At 40.0% G+C, this 19,782-nt stretch overlaps 1 protein-coding gene across 5 annotated transcripts in view; it reads right to left on the reverse strand.

Annotated features, from left to right (window-relative positions):
* Positions 1 to 3,298: 3,298 nt before the first annotated feature.
* Positions 3,299 to 19,782, reverse strand: part of MKX (mohawk homeobox) — a 47,142-nt gene continuing 30,658 nt past the window's right edge. For 3 of the 5 annotated variants that reach the window (XM_040084936.1, XM_058423452.1, XM_058423450.1), the window contains 2 exons: positions 3,894 to 3,927; positions 3,299 to 3,825 (listed from right to left, as the gene is read on the reverse strand). In XM_040084936.1, the coding sequence (XP_039940870.1) occupies positions 3,594 to 3,825; positions 3,894 to 3,927 (266 nt within the window). In that variant the 3' untranslated portion in view covers positions 3,299 to 3,593. The remainder of the gene's footprint in view (positions 3,826 to 3,893; positions 3,928 to 19,782) is intronic. The other 2 variants (XM_058423444.1, XM_040084945.2) reach the window with 2 other exon arrangements.

Here is a 19,782-nt window from a genome sequence, read left to right on the forward strand (position 1 = left end):
TGTGTGTGGGTGTCCAAGTCTAGCTGCCATCCTTTGCCAAACTCCAAGTCAAAACTTAAGCCACCAAATTATCAAACATCCTAAAACGGTCTGTGCTCTCCTGGGACTTGCTCTCAGTCTCCCTGGTGGAATGCTTCACCTGATGTACATATTTATGCATTAGGTCACCAGTGGAGGATATGAGGCTACAAAGTGAGAACTACAGCTCAGTTGTTGCAGCAGTTGTGTAGCAGGTGCTAGGAGAGGAGTCTGCAATCCTGCACCCAATATATATCCTAATTACTGAATTGAAAATTGGAGCTCCCCTTACTCAGTGGTTTAAGAGTTTGGAGTGCTCAGCTCTGGCAAATGATGTGACAGAGCAGGTGAGAGCAGACTGAATTTGTCTTCATGTCTGACTTGGGTACAAAGTAGGTGCCAAGTAGCTCAGCATCATTAAGATGTGGATGTTTTTACACATTCCCAACAGCAAAAGTCAGGCTGTGCATACTTCCTCAGGAACTCAGATATCAGCTGAATATCCAGATCTCCTCTGACATGTTGGATGGCCAGAGGTGTTGCAGCAGTACAGGTTTATCACACACCAGCAGGACACAAAACCCGAAAGTGCTGATTGCCCACCAAATCTTAGCTATCACCCCTCCCATACAAGTGGAGCAGCTTTGCCAAGGCACAAAAGTTAAGAGATCACTTGCACTGGGCTCTCCACTATGAGCACTGAGCTTCTGGATGGGTTGACTGCATCTCCTTCTCCACCAAGTTCTAGAGCCAAACATCCACACAAGGTAATGTAGGCGGATGTTGCCTATGCTCCCAAAACACCCTAAATGACCAAGGTCTTTCCCAACTGATGGACCTTCTGCAGTGACTCAGGTCAGTGAGTAGCTGAGGCTTTCCCCTGCACTCCTCCAAGGTGGAGGATTTGTTAGCATCATGCCATGTTGTCATTAGCAGTCATTACTCAAATCTTGCTGCAGTGATTTTCATTGGGGATGACCTAAACTACTTCACACAACTACGTACCACAAGGTGTATTGATCAGACAAATTTTTCTGTTTTGTCCTTGCCTATCACATGCTTGTGTCCCAGTAGAGGGAAGCCCTGGCTATTATAAGAAACCAAAAATGCAAATGCCTAAGGACAGATAAATGAATATTTAATTCAAACCAGCAAGATGTTGTTTGCAGTTATTTATTTTACTAAAATGGTTACATATGTTGAAACAAAGAAGAGCAATAGTAATAATGTTTGTTTTTCCAATATCATAAATAATTACTGAGTTTTCATTAGCTGTTGGCTCAGCACAGATCATGACTTTCGTTATTTAAAAAAGACACACACATAATTCATCAGAATTTGTGTTTTCAGAAAACTCTAAAGCAGCAGTAGAAAAAAAAATAAATTAAAGGAAACAGTAACAAGAAATTAGGCCAAGTATTTTTTAAATTTAAAACCCACTTGATGTGTTTTACAGATTATTCTTGTGCTTTGATCATTGGAAAAGAGAACCATTAACAAATTGTTTATACAATGGCTTGCCTTCTCCAGTTTTACTTCAGAGGAGTCTCCAAAAGTACCCTTTTTACATGACAAATTTTGGTGATTATACAGACAAAAACACTGAATATTCCTAACAGAAGAGTTTGTCAAAACCATGATTTTATTTTCACAAAATATTTAATACCAGAATAACTTATAATAGTATGAACAAAAATGAAGTATTAACTCTCTGCTATTAGTTATAAACTCACATTATTATGCCAAAATCCAGTAAAGTATTAAAAATTAATGTCATGGAATCTTAGACATATAATGATGCAAGTCAGTAAAACATACTTCAACTGTTCATACAGTCACAACATACATTTCTTGCTTGGCACTTTAAGTCAATGCAAATCAGCAATTTAGAAAACAAAGTAAAAATATATATGTACAAAATATTTTCATATCAAATAATTTTCATTGTACACTAAATAAAACCAACAACGTTATGTTACATCAAGAAGTTTCCTAAGAAGTCACACCAAGGCTGATATTTGCAATGTGTCTTGACTGTTTTAGTGCAACTGAGACAGCCTCTGTTTGCAAGTTAGTTACATCATTAGCATAGTCCTGCTTCCATTGATGTGGGAGTTCTGCCATTAAACTCAGCAGAAGCAGAACTAAAGGTCTTGTCTTGTTCATTGATGGCTCACCATAAAGAGAAGCAAGGAGAGAGATAAGTAGGAAAAAAACCTGACAGGATACCCACAGGAGAAAAAATCCAAATCCTAAAAAGAATCAGCTCTTTTCCAGTTTTTTGCAATGGATTCTGTATAAATTGGTTTTGGCTTTGCCACTGTTTATTCAAGCACTGTAAACCTCATTAGACTATTGTTATATGATTTAAGAATAACTTGTACACCTCCAGATAAAATTTAAAAATAAACCTGATTTTATGATAGTTCTTACACTCAATAGCAGTCAATTTTAGAAACATGACATTTAATACATGGTTCAGTATCTTCTTAAAACCCTCCTGTCTTAAATGTTGAGATTTTTCAATGTTTCAGTTCCTTTTGTGATTCTTGTTGTGGCTTTGATAGTTTATATTATAGGCTTTTCTTACTGAGATGTGAAATGTCAATCAACTGTCCTCATTTATGCAGTACATACAAAATAAAAATGTTTAAACGACATTAAAGTGATAAGTTCCACCATGGAAACATTTCTGAATGGCACTATAGTTTTAGTTTTGTACAAGAAGAAACCAATTTTATTTCTATCAAAACTTCAGTAAGTCACTAGTAAAGCTTTAAAATTACAGAAATTCAACTTGAATTTACAACTAGTCTGACTAAAACCTTCTCAACTAGAAATCTTTAATGAGCAACACAGCTGAGAGCATATGTATAAGTTCAAAATAATCTGAACAATTAACTTATTTCCTAAATTTGTGTGTTCTAGAGTATTGCACTTTTCAAAGGAATGATTTTGGTATTTTAATATACTGCATATACAGGTAAGAAACATGCATAACAACCTTATCGTCACTTTGACAAAACGTACTGTACAATTTTTGTAACACTGTTGATTAAAAAAAAGAGAGTGAGAATGATGTAACAATTTCATTAAGACTCGTCAATTTGTACAAGTCAAATAAGCACGACTCTCCAGGGCCATCAGCAGTAATGTGTTTAGCCCTCGGCTGCTTAAGCCCACTTGGAATAATATACAAAGTTTAAGCATTATGGCATTGTCATTTTGAGGCATAACACTGTTGTACTATGCCCACGTTATAGCTTATTTTTTCAAAGCAAGGCACTTACTGTAATAGCAATGCAAACATCTTATGCGCACTTTGATTAACATAAAATAAGTTAATGTTTTGATAAAAACAGGGTTTTTATAATTTACATGCCTATTATAGAAGCAGTTGAACATTTCATTTAATACAATGAAAACATCTGCGTCAGAATTTTTTTAACTGACCATTCGGTAAAGGGGGGACCTATTTTCCACATTTTCCTCCTGTCTGTGAATCTGATTTTGTTGAAAACCAATCCTGTGAGGAAAATGTCTGTTTGATGTGAAAAAGACAGAGGACCCATCTCTTAAAACTGCTGAACTAATGGCACTTTAACAGTCTTTACTTCTGATATATGTGATGATTTCTGAATGATGCAGCTGGTCGTTCCCTGCAGTTTATCCTTCCCCTGGGCAAGGTTCGTTAGGGCCATAGCTGCGTTGATCTCCTTCCAGTACGTCTCATCTTTGCTGGGTCCCTTTCTGTTAGCTGCGCTAGATTCAAGCAATAACAAATATTTACACACACATCTTACATAGCTGCATGGTAATCAGGAAAACTGTAATAACAACAATGGGTTTAGAAAACTCTGAGGTCCCTTACTCACCTTTCACACTTATTTGGTCCGTTCTCCAGATTTTCTGAAAACAGGAAAAAAAAAAAAAAGTCTATTTTATTTTAATAGTTTTAAAAACAAGCACGTTCAGGGAATAGGCATATTGAAAAATAACCCAAGATTTATTCCAAAATTGATACCAGATCTAAAATAAAATCTTTGCTTTGACACACATAAAGGACCAGCTTCATGCAGGCATCTTCCTGGAGAAAGCTACACTAAAGGGGTAGCTGTTCTTGAAGGTTCACCTACATTTTGCAGGGTAATAGAGGAGTTCTTCAAAACATATTTATGTTTTGAATACCAAGGACATAAGAAATTGCAAAACCTAAAAATAAAAATCGGCTTCATTGCCTTTCAGTGAATGCCTTCTAGTATGCTCTAAAAATAGGACTCTCACCCATGCACACATGATACGTGTTGGTTTTAATGTGCCCCTTGCCCAGGCAGTGCCTCAGTCGCAGAGGCAGCTGAGAGGGACACAAGTAACAAGCACACCTGGTTAACAGCCCTCAGAGATGAAACTGCATCACAGGCATAAACTACACTTCCTCATCAAGAGTCATATTTGTTCATTCACTACGTCCTCACATCCCAGAGAAGCCAGAAATATTTACCAGGCAGAAATGTATACTTTATTCAGTGTTACACTTTATTCAGTGTATCCTGACACAGAAATACATTATAGAGGAGCAAGAAGCCAATACCCAAATGCAATACCTATGGAAAACAGCTCAAACCAAAGCAAGAGCAATGGCATAAGCACTAATGGCTACAAGACCCAAAAAGCCTCTAAACACAACATAAATCTCATAAAGTAATATACATTTTTGCAAGGCCAGATTCCTAAATACAAATCAAACTTAGTGCTAGATTTCTATCAGATTATTAATTAATAGTTGATCTTGTCTTTAAACAGAGCTTCCAGTGGAATAACCCTTGGCAGCCCTCCCCTTAGGAGCAACCTTGCCCACCACAGCCAGCAGCCACTGTCTCCTATAGATAATAGTTCAGCTCAGCTGCACAGCCCAGTATTTGGAGGTGACTGGAGACTACAGTCCCACCAAAGAACTGCAGGAAGACCAGCTGCAATTTCAGAGATCAGCTGTTTGCCAAAATGTTTGATCTAGCAGGTCTACATCCCTTTGAAAACAGCTTTATAAATAAATGTTCACAGGTGACCAAGATTTAAGTTTTGTTCCAAAAGTATCTCTTAACATCTCCTAGAACAATGCTCAAAGGGGATTCAAGAGAGGGAAGACCAGCCTATGCAGAGGACAAGGAGCCAAGGAAAAATTAAAAACATTTGATCCAGAAAGAGATACTGGATGACACAAAAAGTCTCCTTTTTCATGCTGTACTTGACTATGAAGAATTCTTCAGCACTGCTTCGTTTTTTTTTTGTTTTTGTTTTTTTTTTTTTTAATTAGAGACAATTTTCAAGCTGAGATTTAGGACTGAATAGGGCAGTAGGTATAGAAATGGAAATGGCAAGTAATAGAGAACATAATTGCCAGAGCAAACCTGGATATAAATACACCTCTCTCAAGCATTTGTCAGTTTCTTTTGCTGTTGGAAAATATTTCCTATGAACAAAAAAATTGCTTGTACAAACTTCTGAGGGAAGTAGGTGTGAATGGTGACACACATTCCAATTCCAACGTTTATTTGAAGGAGTATTTGCAAATATTTTTTAGTGGTGTTTAGCCAGTTCTGAAAGAAATCATCTTGCCCATGGTATATAAAAGCAGCAGCAAAACTGAAAAATGAAATCCAGGAGGAAAGAACTGCCCATTCTTTAACTTTGCTGAAGATTTTTCCTGAATCACACATATGTTCTTATTCTGTTCTGATTTTATGGTTTTTTCAAACGAATAATTTATGTCAAAGAAACACAAAACTGGGTTAAAATAAAACCATCACTGATAATTTGCAAAGCTCTGGCTAATAACTGTTCTCAAAGTCTGTTTGTACAATGAGGTCTGAAAATCCATCATTTCGAAGAACAGACCCCCTTTTTCATGCCAAAAAATCCTTTTTTGCTATACCAAACCTCTTGACAGCATATACCACACTACCACAGCATCCAAGCAGCTCCCTTGTGTCTGAATAGCCCTTAAAAAAGGAAGTAAGTATTACCTTTTTTTTTTTTTTTTTTTTTTTTTTTTTTTTTTTTTTTTGGTTGGAGATAATCACAGTGAGAGAGACAAAGACCTATCCTCATGCTCTCCTTGACATCTTGCCAGTCAAATCAACTTGATGTGACTCAAAGCAAAAGCGCTCTTCACTTCACATGCCACAAACTGCCACCTAAGTCATGTATCTTTGTATCTTTACTTGTTCAGACTCCCTCCAAAACCAAGAGATGTCCTCCAAGAAGTGGATTCAGCCATTCTATTTAACACTACAGCCCAACGTCCCTGAGTCCTGCTGCAAAGCCAAATCCCTGAGTCCTGTTCTGTGGCCCCTTCCTCACACTTTTGTCCTTTGGACAGCATTATCATCCATGTGGATATGCTGAGAGTTGGATGGGGGAGGACCATATCTCTCCTTTGGCTATTCAGTATATCAGTGATTCATATCTATTTTTATATAGAGACATTGGTACACTGCTAGTATAACTACAGCCTTAATGCCTTAGCTCAGCCTGGAAGAAATGCAGGATGGAGATGTCTGGCTCTTCACTGACCAGAGAAAGAACATAGACGACAAAATGTTATTAACTGCATAAAAAACCCCCACAAAATGTTAAGTCTTGCCCAATATTTTGCTTTTTCTTCATCTTTTATAATCTGCCTGCTCTGCCTCCAACTACGAACTAAAGATTTTGATAATTGAAGCTTTTGATATTTGAGGTATCTGCATAAGAATTGCAAAGTATATTTCAACTCTAAAAGCAACATTTTGGTGAGATTGCTCCATGAGAATAATCAAAGAACCACATTCTCAAAATGGAAAGCGTTCATTTTCTTGACCATCACACAAAATGTTCATAGTTTTCATCTCTGAGGCAATAAGAAAACAGCAGTGGGGCTGGGTAACCTCTCTGGAAATGGTGATGAAAGGAATGGAAAAGTGATGGAGCATCCTGAATCTCACTGAGTAGCCTCAGCTGAGGACTCACCCCAGAGCAAGATGGTCACTCCAGTCATGACCCTCTCTCTACTACAGAAGCAGCACTTTACCCACTTCAAGGAACCAAGGTTGCACCAGAGCTGTTCTCTCCAAGCACTGTGGTTACCTTTAATCTCATAAGCCTTTGGTGGCAACACCTCTGGTCTCTTCCTAAAGAGTGTGGCTCTCTCACTAGTCACATCAAGGCAAGCTGTCACCGAAATTTAAACCTCCACAAACTTGTCGAACTTAGATAAGCGTGCCAAGTGACTCCTGGGAAAGCCAGCACCGACAAATTACTGTTCTCCACACTGTTCCCAAGATTCATTTGATAGGGTAAAAAAATGATGTTTAACGTACTACATACAGACATAAATACATTTCAACAGCATACAACTGGCCAGCGCAAATAATTTTTCTAAACAAACAACAGTAGTATTTAATAGCATATTTAGTAATTGAAACCAGAAGAAGCTGCTGCTGAAAGTGTTTTGTCTCAGAAAGGATTATGCTTCTTGTCAAAGGATGGTGGTAGGCTTTGAACACATATTGAGCAACTATAATAAATCTATTTAATATTAAACATCAGAAATACCTTTTTGCTACAGGTTTGGAAATCACTTAAAACAGTGGTCATTTGCTCTGTAGCCAGAAAGTTTTAAACGCACTGAGAATGGAAACTCAATCATTTAAAATTAGGGGTTGTCATTTATACCTCACTTGCTGGTGCTTCATTCTGCTCCCAGTTGTAAGCGTCCAGAGAATCAGCTTTTGCCTGGCCAAAAATGTCTCATTCTGCTCTCAACATCCGCCCAAAGAAACCAGCAAGGCGGGATATTTGTTTCCTCTTGTTTATAATAGGAAGTAACTATAAATCACCTGCCAATGGAATTCTGTATACCTTTCCATTAGTATGAGTTTTCAGTATACAGTTTACTGCAGGGCATAGTGCCAAGAGTGTAGACAGCAGACAATACCAGCTTTGTGATACAGCATGGTATTTTTCAGGACTCACATCATTATTAATAATATACATGGCATCTTTTTTTTTCACCATGAAATTTCTTCATAAATATTAACTGGTTGATCCTGACAACTCTCTTGCAAGGTAGCCTGCTGTCCCATTTTAGCAGAGATGGAAATGAGTCTCAGAAGTCCAAAGTCAAAATACTGCAATATTTTGACTATTTCAAAATTATTTAAGAGCAGAATTTTTTAGTATTTCTCTTACATTTAAAATGTTTTCCTTTGTTCTTTTGCTATCAGAAAGAATCAGCCAAAGAAAATGAAGCCCAGCATTCTTGCAGGCAAACCATCCTTAAACTGCACAATAGCATCACATACGTCCAATTTACTATGCACAAAAGCTCTCTGGCAACACAGAGCTTGCAGCACACTCGAATATTTCAGAACAACTCAGACGCTTACTGTTCGCTGCATCCAGACTAATAATTTTTATATACTTGGACGACTTCAGGGGTGTGCTAAATAATGTTAATTACAGTTACATTTTATCATTTGGATCCGAGAACTCTAACCTAAGAATATCACGTGTGTGCGGTGATGAACCACACCCAAGGCCCTGCTGGGAGCAGCGAAGGCGAGACCGACCCCTTATGTAGCACCAAGCAGCCTCCACATGGCTCCACCACTCACTGTGGTATCCAGCTCGAGCTGAGCCACAACAACTGGCTTAAACCCTGCCTTGTGTTATCAGGTAACACTGACAAAGCAAAAATGGCTTGAAACCAACAGGGCAAAGAATGTGTGAATGAGTGAACGAGACAGAGAGGGAAGGGTACGGAACATTATGTAGTGGGGAAAAAATGGACATAGAAGTCAAGACACAGCAGGTCAGTCTCACATGACCGTCATATTTTTTGAAGCTACTTAAACATGTACAGATTCCTGATGAATTACACGTCTTCTATTCTAGCTTAAAATAGAGGGTAAGAAAAAGAACTGCTGGCCTCAAATGGTGAACACCATAAAACATTTGTTGGTTCAGTAAAAGGTCCTGTATAACTTATCTTCATTTTAAAATTGGCAACATTATTCAGTTGTTTCTCTCACTGCCTGTCCTGAACTTTCTTTTGTTGGTTTTGGAGACTCTGGCTTAACATGTGTTGACCAGCACTTTCAAAACAAGCAAGAAGAGGAAAAAGAAGGAGAAACAGGAAATAAACTGGGGCAGCTGAAAGAAAAATGAACATTGCATGTGTGAGTAAATTAACGGGAGATGAAGTATTTCTGTAGGTCACATACTCTCACACACCTTGATTTCAGTATTTTCCAAACCACAACTTCAGGGTGCGTAAGACTTTCAGATCTCTGTTTCTCCAATAACAAAGGTAGGTTAGTTGAAGTTAATACTCCTGTGCTCTTCTGCATTGACACAGCTCCTTTACCCCTGAAGGATCCCAAAGTAAACCATGAATGACACAACACCACGAATATTCACCTACATCTGGGGAAGGAACGTGGCTTAGCTCAGGCTGCTCAGCAATGCGAGGGAGGGGAAATTGTAGCCAAAGCAGTGAGCCAGGGCTTTTGCTTTTACAAAGAATGTCATTTAATCTTGGGGCAAAAATTGTAGCATCTTTTGAAAAACAAGAAAACCTCAGCTTCTCTAGCTTGAATTGGAGGAAGAAAGAGCTGACCATCCCATATTTACACTTGCAGTCTCCCATTTTGAGCCTAATGTAAACAGACAAATGAGTTTATAAACATGGATAACTGCTCAGCCAGCGACCCACACTACCACAGGCTTTCCACACACAGACAGGACTCATCCCACCCTGCACTGAAACTCCTAAAACCCTTTTCCTTTTGCACCATCCTCCCAGTTTCCTCAGGGACAGTAGACCTATTAAGTATGAATTATAGAGAAGTGCAGACAGGAAAGCTCATGCTGGAAGAGACTCCAAACCACAGAGTCTACTACAGAAATATTCCCCAAACACACCCTGGTGGCTGATCTCCTGCAGACCCCAGGCCACCTCCACATGGGATCCGTTCAGTGTTGCCCCTTGTGAGTCCACTCCTGTCCCAAAGAGGTCCTGCGCTGGGAGAGTCAGTGTGAAACCCTCGGGCTGGGGCTGGCAGCGCTCATGAAGCAGAACTTTTTGCTGGAGGAATGACAGTCCCTGCTGGAGTTTCAGGTGACCTGTGGCTGCAGACACAGCATGGCAGTGTGACCTGGGAAAGCGCATGATACCAATCACAGCTGGTCTGATCTCAGGGGTGTACTGGGTTTCTGCTGACAAAGATTTATTACCATGTCCTTTAGTTGGGTGGGAGGAGGAAAGCTGTCAGAAACTTGCAGGAATGAGCTCTGGGCGCAGGCTCTAGAGAAAGCTCCTTTTCAGCAAAGCTTTATTTTACCACTGCTCTCTTTCTTCCAGGAGGAGGGCACAGAGCAGCTTGTAAGGAAGTCACCCCCACAACCCTGTTACCTCACTCCTTTGGCTTCACAGGGACACCAAGTATAACAACTGACCTGTCAACAGCTGTTATGTCCCTTCAGATGAACAAACTACATAATGACAATTTATGTTCAAGTGACCGCTAGAGTGAATATTTCTCCCTGTGCACCCAGTGGGGTTTTTCCCAGGAACAGCTATAGCCCTGGTCTGACATCTTCTATTAAGATCCATATGGTGGGTCTTGCCAATGTTAGAAACATCCCTTTTCCATCATGCCCTAGACCAAACCTTTTCTGTGAAAATATTTTGTTGCAATTTGTTTCTTGCTTCAAACTTCACATATAAGCTTTAACTGTGAAGGACTGCTAACACTCAAGTTTTTTCCTGAATACCTGAGCATCCAAAAACTTTTTAATGTTGTGCAGCCTGAAACCTGCTGCAATGGGAGTAAGCATCTAATTACGTTTTAATACATGTGATTTTTATAAAATGAGTGTACATGCCCATGGAGACTGCGATAGCTGTATTTTATAAATCATAAAAGAGAACTGAGTTTGCAAGTCTATATTAATATTTGCATTAATAAGTGCACTGAGAGCCCCACATAATAGTAGGCATGGTGCAAATGGTCTTAGAGTCTTGAACTATACACATGAATGTAAGAATTTATGAGTTAGCGAAATAGATGAAAACCTGGTGTAAATCACTTCATTGTTCGGGCTGTCACAGCTGACTCTAAATTTTCCTTGACCAGTGACAGTGTGCTCTCCTTGGTGAAATTCAGGGCACTGTGTGAGTCTTGTTTTCCCAGCCAGACCTTAGCAGAGCCTATAATGGGAGCTGGGGCTGTGAGTGTTGAGGCGAGCTGTTAACAAACTGATGGTTATGCGGTTTTATTTTCTTTACAAGTTTGCTGCAAAGCTGACTGAAATAAATTTTTTTCTCATTGAGTTGGCACGTTTCTCATTGAGTCGTGCAGTGTTGTCAGATTCCTTGGTGAAAGTCTCCCACATGCATTTCACAATGCATAAAGGAACATCTCACCTAGGCTTCTTTTGTGCGTGTGTGTTATTTGGGAAGAGATTTACAATACGACTCATCAGATGAAGTGGTTTGCCCTTCTGTTGCAAACCATTAGGGGTTAACATTGAAAACCACATTAGGCAGCAGGAAAGGGGGAGGGTGAAATAAAGAAAAGAGGGAAAAGGAGGGAGAGAAAAAAGAAATAAAGACTATGGGAAAAAAAAAAGAAAATTACAAAATGGCAAATGAAGATTCACCACGAAAAAGAAGAGTAAGGAATATAAAGGGAGAAAACATATTACTATGTCAACTTTCCTTATTTTTAATACAAAAATATCCTTATCCCACCCAGGAAAGTTGCTGTTGTGCAGGCAGGCACGTTCAGTCTTTCACTCTGGATCTAAAGATTTTAATTGGGAGCTCTTAAAGACTAAAATAAGGCTTTAAAAATAAAAAGCTAAAGTCAAATGCAGCCAGGGTAAGCACTATTACACTCCAGCACGATTGTTTTTCATTAAAAAAGCAGGGTGAAAGGGAGGGTTTCAAAGCCATATTTCAACCCTAGGCTGACACGACAGCAGTAAAATCTGATTTTGTTATACTAGTTGGCTGTGGGTTTGGGAGCAGACCCTATATACGCGGTGTAATGTTATGATATGAGTGCATGCACATAGGATATTTTCAGAAGCTTCTTGCAGAATTTAGAGAAATGTGCCATCCATTCCTGTGGCCCCACTTGCAGGATCCAGCTCCTCTCCTGCTCCTGGGAGCCAAGCAGCCTCAGACATGGCATATGCTGAACAAAGACAATTTAAATTACAAGGTGCTGTATTTTCAGACAAGTGGAGGAACTTCTCAGTTGAATGCCAGGACTGATTTCCATGGTGTGTTTAGCCAGAAGCATGGAGTTAAAAATGGGCAAGTCTATCTGAGAGATGAAATTCAGTTTCTTTCACTCCCCTGTAAGATATGGACCTGACAAATATGGTCTCTTTAAACACAGACCCTTCCATCCACTGCATGGGGTACTGAAAATGTGCACAATACTTACCACAGAATCATAGAACATCCTGAGCTGGACCCACAAGGATCATTGAGGTCCAGCTCCTGGCCCTGCACAGGACAACCCCAAGAATTACACCATGAGCCTGAGAGCATTGTTCAAATGCTTCTGGAACTTCAGCAGGCTTGGTTCTGTGACTGCTACCCTGGAGACCGTGTTCCAGTGCCCAGCCACCAACTGGGTGAAGAACCTTTCCCTAATATCCACAGAAACCACCCCTTAAACTAAACCGGTACTAAACCCCAGATACCTAAGTAGTGTCCCAAACTTACTGCGCTGTGAGACCATAAGCATGCAAATTCAAGCAGCTTGTAAGAAAAGTGCATCAGCAGGGCTCCAGCAGTGCTCCATAAAAATGACTGTAAGCTGCAAAAGAGCCTTACGGTAACCCAGATAATTGGTGCACAACAGATCTTGCAAATCCAGGGATTACATGTGAAATTTAAATGATTGTTTATATCTCCAAGGAGATACAGATATTTTCAAATATATACCTACCTGTATCTGCTTCTACATTATGTTTGCATAAAAATAGGAATGGCTAAGCAATCTGCCTTCACACAAAGTATACCATGAGATACAGCAATACAATCACACATGTATTTTCTGTGGTCACCCCCTCCTGAAGGCACATGGTGGAGTTGTGCCAGGGGCTGAACCTGGAGCAGTCAGTGACACCTTCCCCTGCACAGCCTTGGCGCCATGACACGGCAGGTCCGAGGCTGTAGCAGGAAGAGGACACAAGAAGAGAGAAGACAGTCAGGTGGACTTAACATCATGTACATCATGTACATATTAAGTACATCATGTTAGTGACTGAGAGTGCCTCTGCTTGTGCTACAGGTTTGTGTGGGGCTCAAAAAGTCATTATAACTGACTCTTCACAGGTGCTACAGTACATTCCCGGGTCTCTAGACTCTGACTTGAGAGCCTCGGCTTTCAACTTCAGCATGACTGAACACTCACAGGTGCAAATGAGGTTAACAAGAGTGGTGCTTTGCATGCCTAAGAAGCCATGAAATCATGAGCATCCACAAGGTCTTATTTATGTAAAATTACTTTAAATTGAAATTGTTTGGTACCTTACTTATCCATTTGTGAAATCCAATAGATGTCTTACAAAAACACCTTTATTAAACTTTGAAAAGGGCCAGATAGAATGTATCAAGTGGCACTGAACATCATGAAATCATCCTGCCCTCAGAACGGCTCAGCTGTGTTCATGCTATGGCTCTGGTGGTACAGAACCTGTAGTAAGCACACAATGAGGATATAAGATCGGTTTCGAGGCATCTTTCAAACTAGGCCAGGTCACATACATCAGAAGAATATCTCTTTCCTCATCTAGCTCAAAATGTGATGGGAACACCTTTATTCAGCATCCCAAGGAATAACTGCAACATGCACAGAAAGCTGTAGTCACATACCGCCCTGACCATATCCAGAATAATTAGCAGAAAGAAACTGCTGAGTGAGCTGCAGGGGAAAGAGCTGCCTGTGGATTATTCTCATCTCCAGTTGCACAAAATTGGTTTTAGTGTTTAATAGCATTATTTTTGGGGCAACTCTTCAGTTTTGTTTCCTTTGCTTTCCCTTGTGAAGCTATTGCAGTCTTCATGCTCCTGCTCACCACAACTTGCACTGTTATTATTTCCATTACAGGATTTCTTCCCAAAACTAAATATTCCCAGGCACCTTTTAAACAGGCCCTCAGAGACTCTAACAAATTGGGAGGCATATCAAGAAGGGCTGTGTTTTCAGTTTTCCTATTCACTGAGTGAGTGAGAGGCAGTGTACCAAAAGGCCAAAGGCTCTTGGAGCAGAATAGCATGCCCAGAGTTATTCAGGAAGATGTGCCTATTTGCCAAGAGCTTTTGAAGAAGAAGAAACACCTCCTTCTATACTCCAAACATCATCTTGTGTTTAAAATAGTTTGAGTCCTAATGCAGTGCAATTCCAGTAACCCTGCAGAAGAATCATACTTAGAAGAGCTCAAAGCCTCTCTAGGCTATCATGGAGATTGGCGCAGTGCAATAAATCAGCCACACTGGGCTTGAATTCTCAAGGAGCAGCCAAATTTTAACACTGCAGATGCTCACTAATTGCAAGTTGTAAGCGCCCTACACAGCAGAGCCTTTGCCTAAGACAGATGAGGCTCCTGCACTCTGAAGGAGCACGTGTGGGGGGTCCTGAAACAGTAGTAGGACGGTACTTAACATTGCAAAGGCCTTGGATGTGAACAGCTTTGTTGAAGAAGATGAAATTTCTTCTCTGGCAAAAGGTTTGAAACCGTCTGTGACAACAGGAATGAGAGCAAGGATGACTGAACAAATATTTGCACTGAATGCCTTGTCAGGACAGGGGAATTGCTACTGATATGATCTTTACTTTCAATGTTACTGCTTCTGACAGTCTTACAGACCTTGCAGATGTTTATTGGCCGCTAAATCATTCTTCAAGAATGTTGGCTCGGTTCCCAAACCTGAAGAGCCTGAATGTGAAGGGGTTTGTTATTCAACACACACTGCTGCTTTTGGAGACAGTGATTTTCAAGAAACCAGCAGGGAAGCATCGCCAGCTGATAACAAGACAGGGTGTGGATGCAGATTTCCCTGCGCCCCGGGCTCCGGCAGGCTGAGTGACGGAGCACCACGCAGCAGGGCATGGAATCCACGTGGCAGAGAGCGCTGCCTGAGCCGCGACGGCAGCGCTGCGCCGCAGTAATGGACCTGGATCGCAGCAAAGGCTGCTGCGGAGAGACAGGGCTGAGCAGCGCATCCCGACCTTGATACGCCGCCTGCTCTCCTTGGTATAGCACAATTGCGTGAATTGTAGAGCCCCTGTAAAGCTCGCTCCGTGGTGCTGCCGAGAGCGGTTCTGCTCTGCTCGGCTCCTCTAGCTGCAGGACGTGCTGCATAACAACGAGGCTCATTCAAACCTTTGCCATTCATCTCAGGAAGAGCGGCTGCAAAGACGCAGTTGCCGAGCCGTGGGGGACCCTCAGCCACGGTATTTCGAGGCAAACAGATTTGCTTTCAGCCGTAGAGTTTTTGAACTACGGGCAATACGCTTGGGCTGTTTCTCTGAGTCAAGAAGCCAATTTTCTGAGATCATTGCAAATAGTTGTCACCTGAAAAAGCTACACTGGAAGTTGTACCTAAATAGAGACTGGACTAAAATAGTAGTAATAACAATTTTGGCGGTAATAATACATATCTGTTAAATAATGAGTGATAAAAAGTAATCTATTCCCTTAGTACTATAAAATTATTTCATAATCAATTTATTAATAAAATTTCACAATAAAATTACAAATTATTGATGCACAGTGTATTATTACCACAGGAAAATTATACTGTCCATAGATATTGAACATATTTCTCCCAAAAAGACACTGACACATTGACCAGTGGATGTGATATAAGAGCAGTTAAAGCCAACATCCTCCTCTAAAACCTAGCTGAACTGCTGGCTATCAGCCTGCAAGATGAAAGACAATGTTATCTAAAGTAGCCCTTGTAATATTTTTCCCCAGAATGGGGTGAATACTGTTTAAAAATGTCTGTTGGCACAGACATAATGTGTTTCAAAAATATGTAAGGCAGTTGCAGAAGGTGATAATGTCACATTTACCACATTGTGTGTTTGTTTCACATTAGCTCATACATGTTTTCCTGGAAGCCAGGAGATTTCTGCCAGGGAATTCTCCCCTGCAACAGTTTGCAGTATCAGACTTAAAACACACATACATATTCATGGTAAAGCCATATGGTATTGACTGACATTCTTCAAAAATTATGAATTTTGATTAATTTGGAAGCTCTATAGATCAAAACTACCTCAGAAGCTTTATTAGCCTTATAAATAATTGGTCTTTCCTCTTGTTACCATAAAACAAACAAACAAACAAACAAACAGCAACAAAAAAACCCCCCACAACAACAAAAAAACCCTTCAGCCAGCAAGGTTTGCAATGGGAAACTGAGCTCTAGATACATGAATAAAATTTTAGAAAATATCTGCATTAATAGAACACAATTACTTACACAGATTCAGCTGGAAATCATGGTGAACTTTTTGTTCAAGGAACAATTAAATTAACTTTATCTCAAAGTAATTCACTCTTCTGGAAATTTTTAATGTGTTTTCCCTGACCTACTTAGATGTTTTCCTAACAGTAAGCAGCATCTGCAACAATCATATATCTGTATAGATAGCCTTGCATTCTCACCTGCCTTTTAAGAATTAAGATCCTGAATTTCCACTTCTGTAGAGAAAATCAACAAAAAACACGAAGCCATGGCTCCAGACATAAAGAACATTCACATTTTTTAGGAAATAACTGCGGTGAAAGAAAGTGAGATCCTTTGATCCCTCCAACACAGTTCAACTCTAGGCTTTGAGCTTTTGGACAGAGGATAAGAGGAAGACTCAGCAGCCATGCAAGTCAGGCAGCTATAACACAAACTCTTTAAGCTCTGTGAACTGTTTCATGTTTTTTAATTAACTTGGTGCTATTATTAGTAGTACTTCTGTTTCCACTTTTATAACAACAAAGGCTTTTTCTTTCATTTTGCAAGAACATTTTATTTTGCCTGTGAGCCAAAGCTTTCCCATAGAACAACTGCCTATATATCAGAGTCTGTGAAGTTTATGAGGATCTACAAAGGACCTGCAAAGCAGACACAGTAAATTCCATGTTTGGACAGTGCCTGAATTCCTGCCCACATCCTTCTCCAACAATGGGCAAAGAGACCTTGCACCATCAGCAAATGCTGTATTTAATAGTACAGATTCATCAGGATGCACAAAAACCAGCCTAGCTGGGTGGCACCAACACGTTACTTCTGACAAACAAACTAGTGAGGTGTTGGCAAAACCAGCCCCTCTGAGCACCACAGGCTGTGGCTCACCCAGCTCACAGGCAGGTCTTGGCTAGTGCTGGCAGACACCATCAACCCCAACTGAAGCTCCAGGTTCAGCAAATCTTTCAAAATTCTCTCTGGACAGCAATTCCTAGGCAACTACTGCCTCAGGTAGGAGCATCCTGAGAGCTGCTCAAAGCAACCTGAAGGCTACTAACCATCCACAGCCCCATCTGCAGTGACACTCTCCCTTCCTCTCACACCTCAAACACTGCTGGCTGCCTCAAGCTGTTATAACACAAGAGGAGTTCTGCCTGGATGGTCCTAAGCTTTGCAGTTAGTACTTGCCTTGCACCCTTCAAACACCCAGAGGCCCACTTTGGGGACTTAGATGACACCTGTCCCATTCCTTCATTTGTGTTTTTATAAGACTCATTAGCCTTTGTGGTGAAGCAGAGATTCCAGAATACAAACAACAACACTGACACTGTGATTAACTGTACCCTTAGACGTCAAGGAGGAGCTGCCCAGAAAAAACAGCAAAGTGTCTAAAAACCTGGCATCAAGGACTTTTCCACAGAATTTTGGTTAACGTTAAAATGCCACATTGCTCGGATAGACATGTGAGCAACACTCTGCTTTATTTGGGAAATCTGCATTTCAGTAAAGAGAACAACACATTGGAATGTTCGGCCATATTCAGTGATTGCAATTATCAATCAAAATTACTTCTCAATTGTGTTGTCTTCTTTTTTATCACATCTGTCTTTTTCCACTTCCTCTCCATTTCCAGCTGGATCCTCGGTTTTGTTTCTCTGCTATGATAGGGGAAGAAAAAACTGAAGCAAGGAGAGTTCTTTCAAAAAAACACCGAAGGCTACCTGTTGGGATGGCACTTGTAAAGCCAAAGTCACACTATAGCAACCCGTCAAATATGAGGTACTGTGCACGTTCAGCTGCTGGCATTAAACCCTTGTTCTGTAAGAATTGGGTAGAAATTGGTAACTGCTGGCCCCCAAAGTGGCAGATTGGGAAGTATGACTTGTGAATATGAAGCACAAAGACTTTGGAAAATTTCCCCTGGCCAAAACTCTATGCACATGTCCTAATCCCCAGTTTGGTATGCAAGCTGGTTTCTATACGGCACTTAAAATGGGAAAAAAAAAAAAAAAAATCCCTTTGAAAGAAGCGCCTTGAAACACAGATATTGGCAATGGATGACACTCACTTGCTGTAATTACTGAAAGACAAATTTTTGATCAGGACTCCTCTCTGAATTCTCTCCAAAGCCTCTCTGAGCTCCAAATGCTGTGACCTTTAAAATCAAGGGAGCAAAATGTTCTCTGTTCTAATGACTGGTACTGTAAAAGCAGAAAATCCACACGTTAAAACTAAGATTTAAATTGTACTGTTTGGCAATAAAATCAGACTTTTTTCTTTTTGGGTATCAGTTAAAAACAGGGTCTATATAAAAATTTAGAAAGATACTAAGCTTTAGAAAAATGGGCAAAAGTTATAAATAGGAGTCCTATGTTTTCAAGGATGATGAAAACAGTATCTAAATATATAATGGCATCAAATCTACTGCCCTAAAATCTACATTTACTTGCATGGAACATAAAAAATCCGACATTTATGTTTCAAGCAAACAATAGAAATTTTTCTTTGATTATATGATGGAGTTTCAGATGAGTTTACAGCTCTGTCTCTAACTGTTGTTCTTGTTCTCATAGATACACGCAAGAAACATTTCTGTACAAAACATTCCTACTTTCCAAGAAGCAGAAAGGATGCCCTCCTTTGGACAAATACACACTTTTCATTTATTTGGACAAAAAATATTAAAATGAAACAGAACAAATTTTCAATCAACACTTGTTAATTTGAAACACTAAAAATTCTCCCATATTGAAAGCAGATTGCTCTGAAAAAACATTCATTTTCAAGGTCATAACAGTGCTGGCAGAACTCAAAAAATCGTAGTCCAACTTGCTTGTGTTCAGCTGTGTTTACTTAGTCTCAATTTGACAAAAGTCTGCCTCTGATTATACATAGCAGTCATCTGCCCACAGATAAATAGATATTACACAAACGCTTGGAGGGAATGACATTTGGCTACCATTATTTTTGGAATAATTTACCCTGCATCCTGAACTTAAAACACCAAAATGATTCATAACGGTTTTTGGACCCAAGTATTTCCATTTAATAAATACATTTACCTCTATGACCTTTGTCGACTTTATATTGTACATGTTATTGGATTAAAAAAAGAGGCAATTTATTGTTAAATAAATTTTGTTCTGTATGCTTTGGAAAGGTAGATTTACCCAGAATTCAGACCCAAGTCAGTGGCAAACCTGTTGCAGCCACCGCTGCAGCTCAGAGCC

Source organism: Hirundo rustica, chromosome 1 (genome assembly GCF_015227805.2).
Source record: "Hirundo rustica isolate bHirRus1 chromosome 1, bHirRus1.pri.v3, whole genome shotgun sequence".
NCBI lineage: Eukaryota > Metazoa > Chordata > Aves > Passeriformes > Hirundinidae > Hirundo > Hirundo rustica.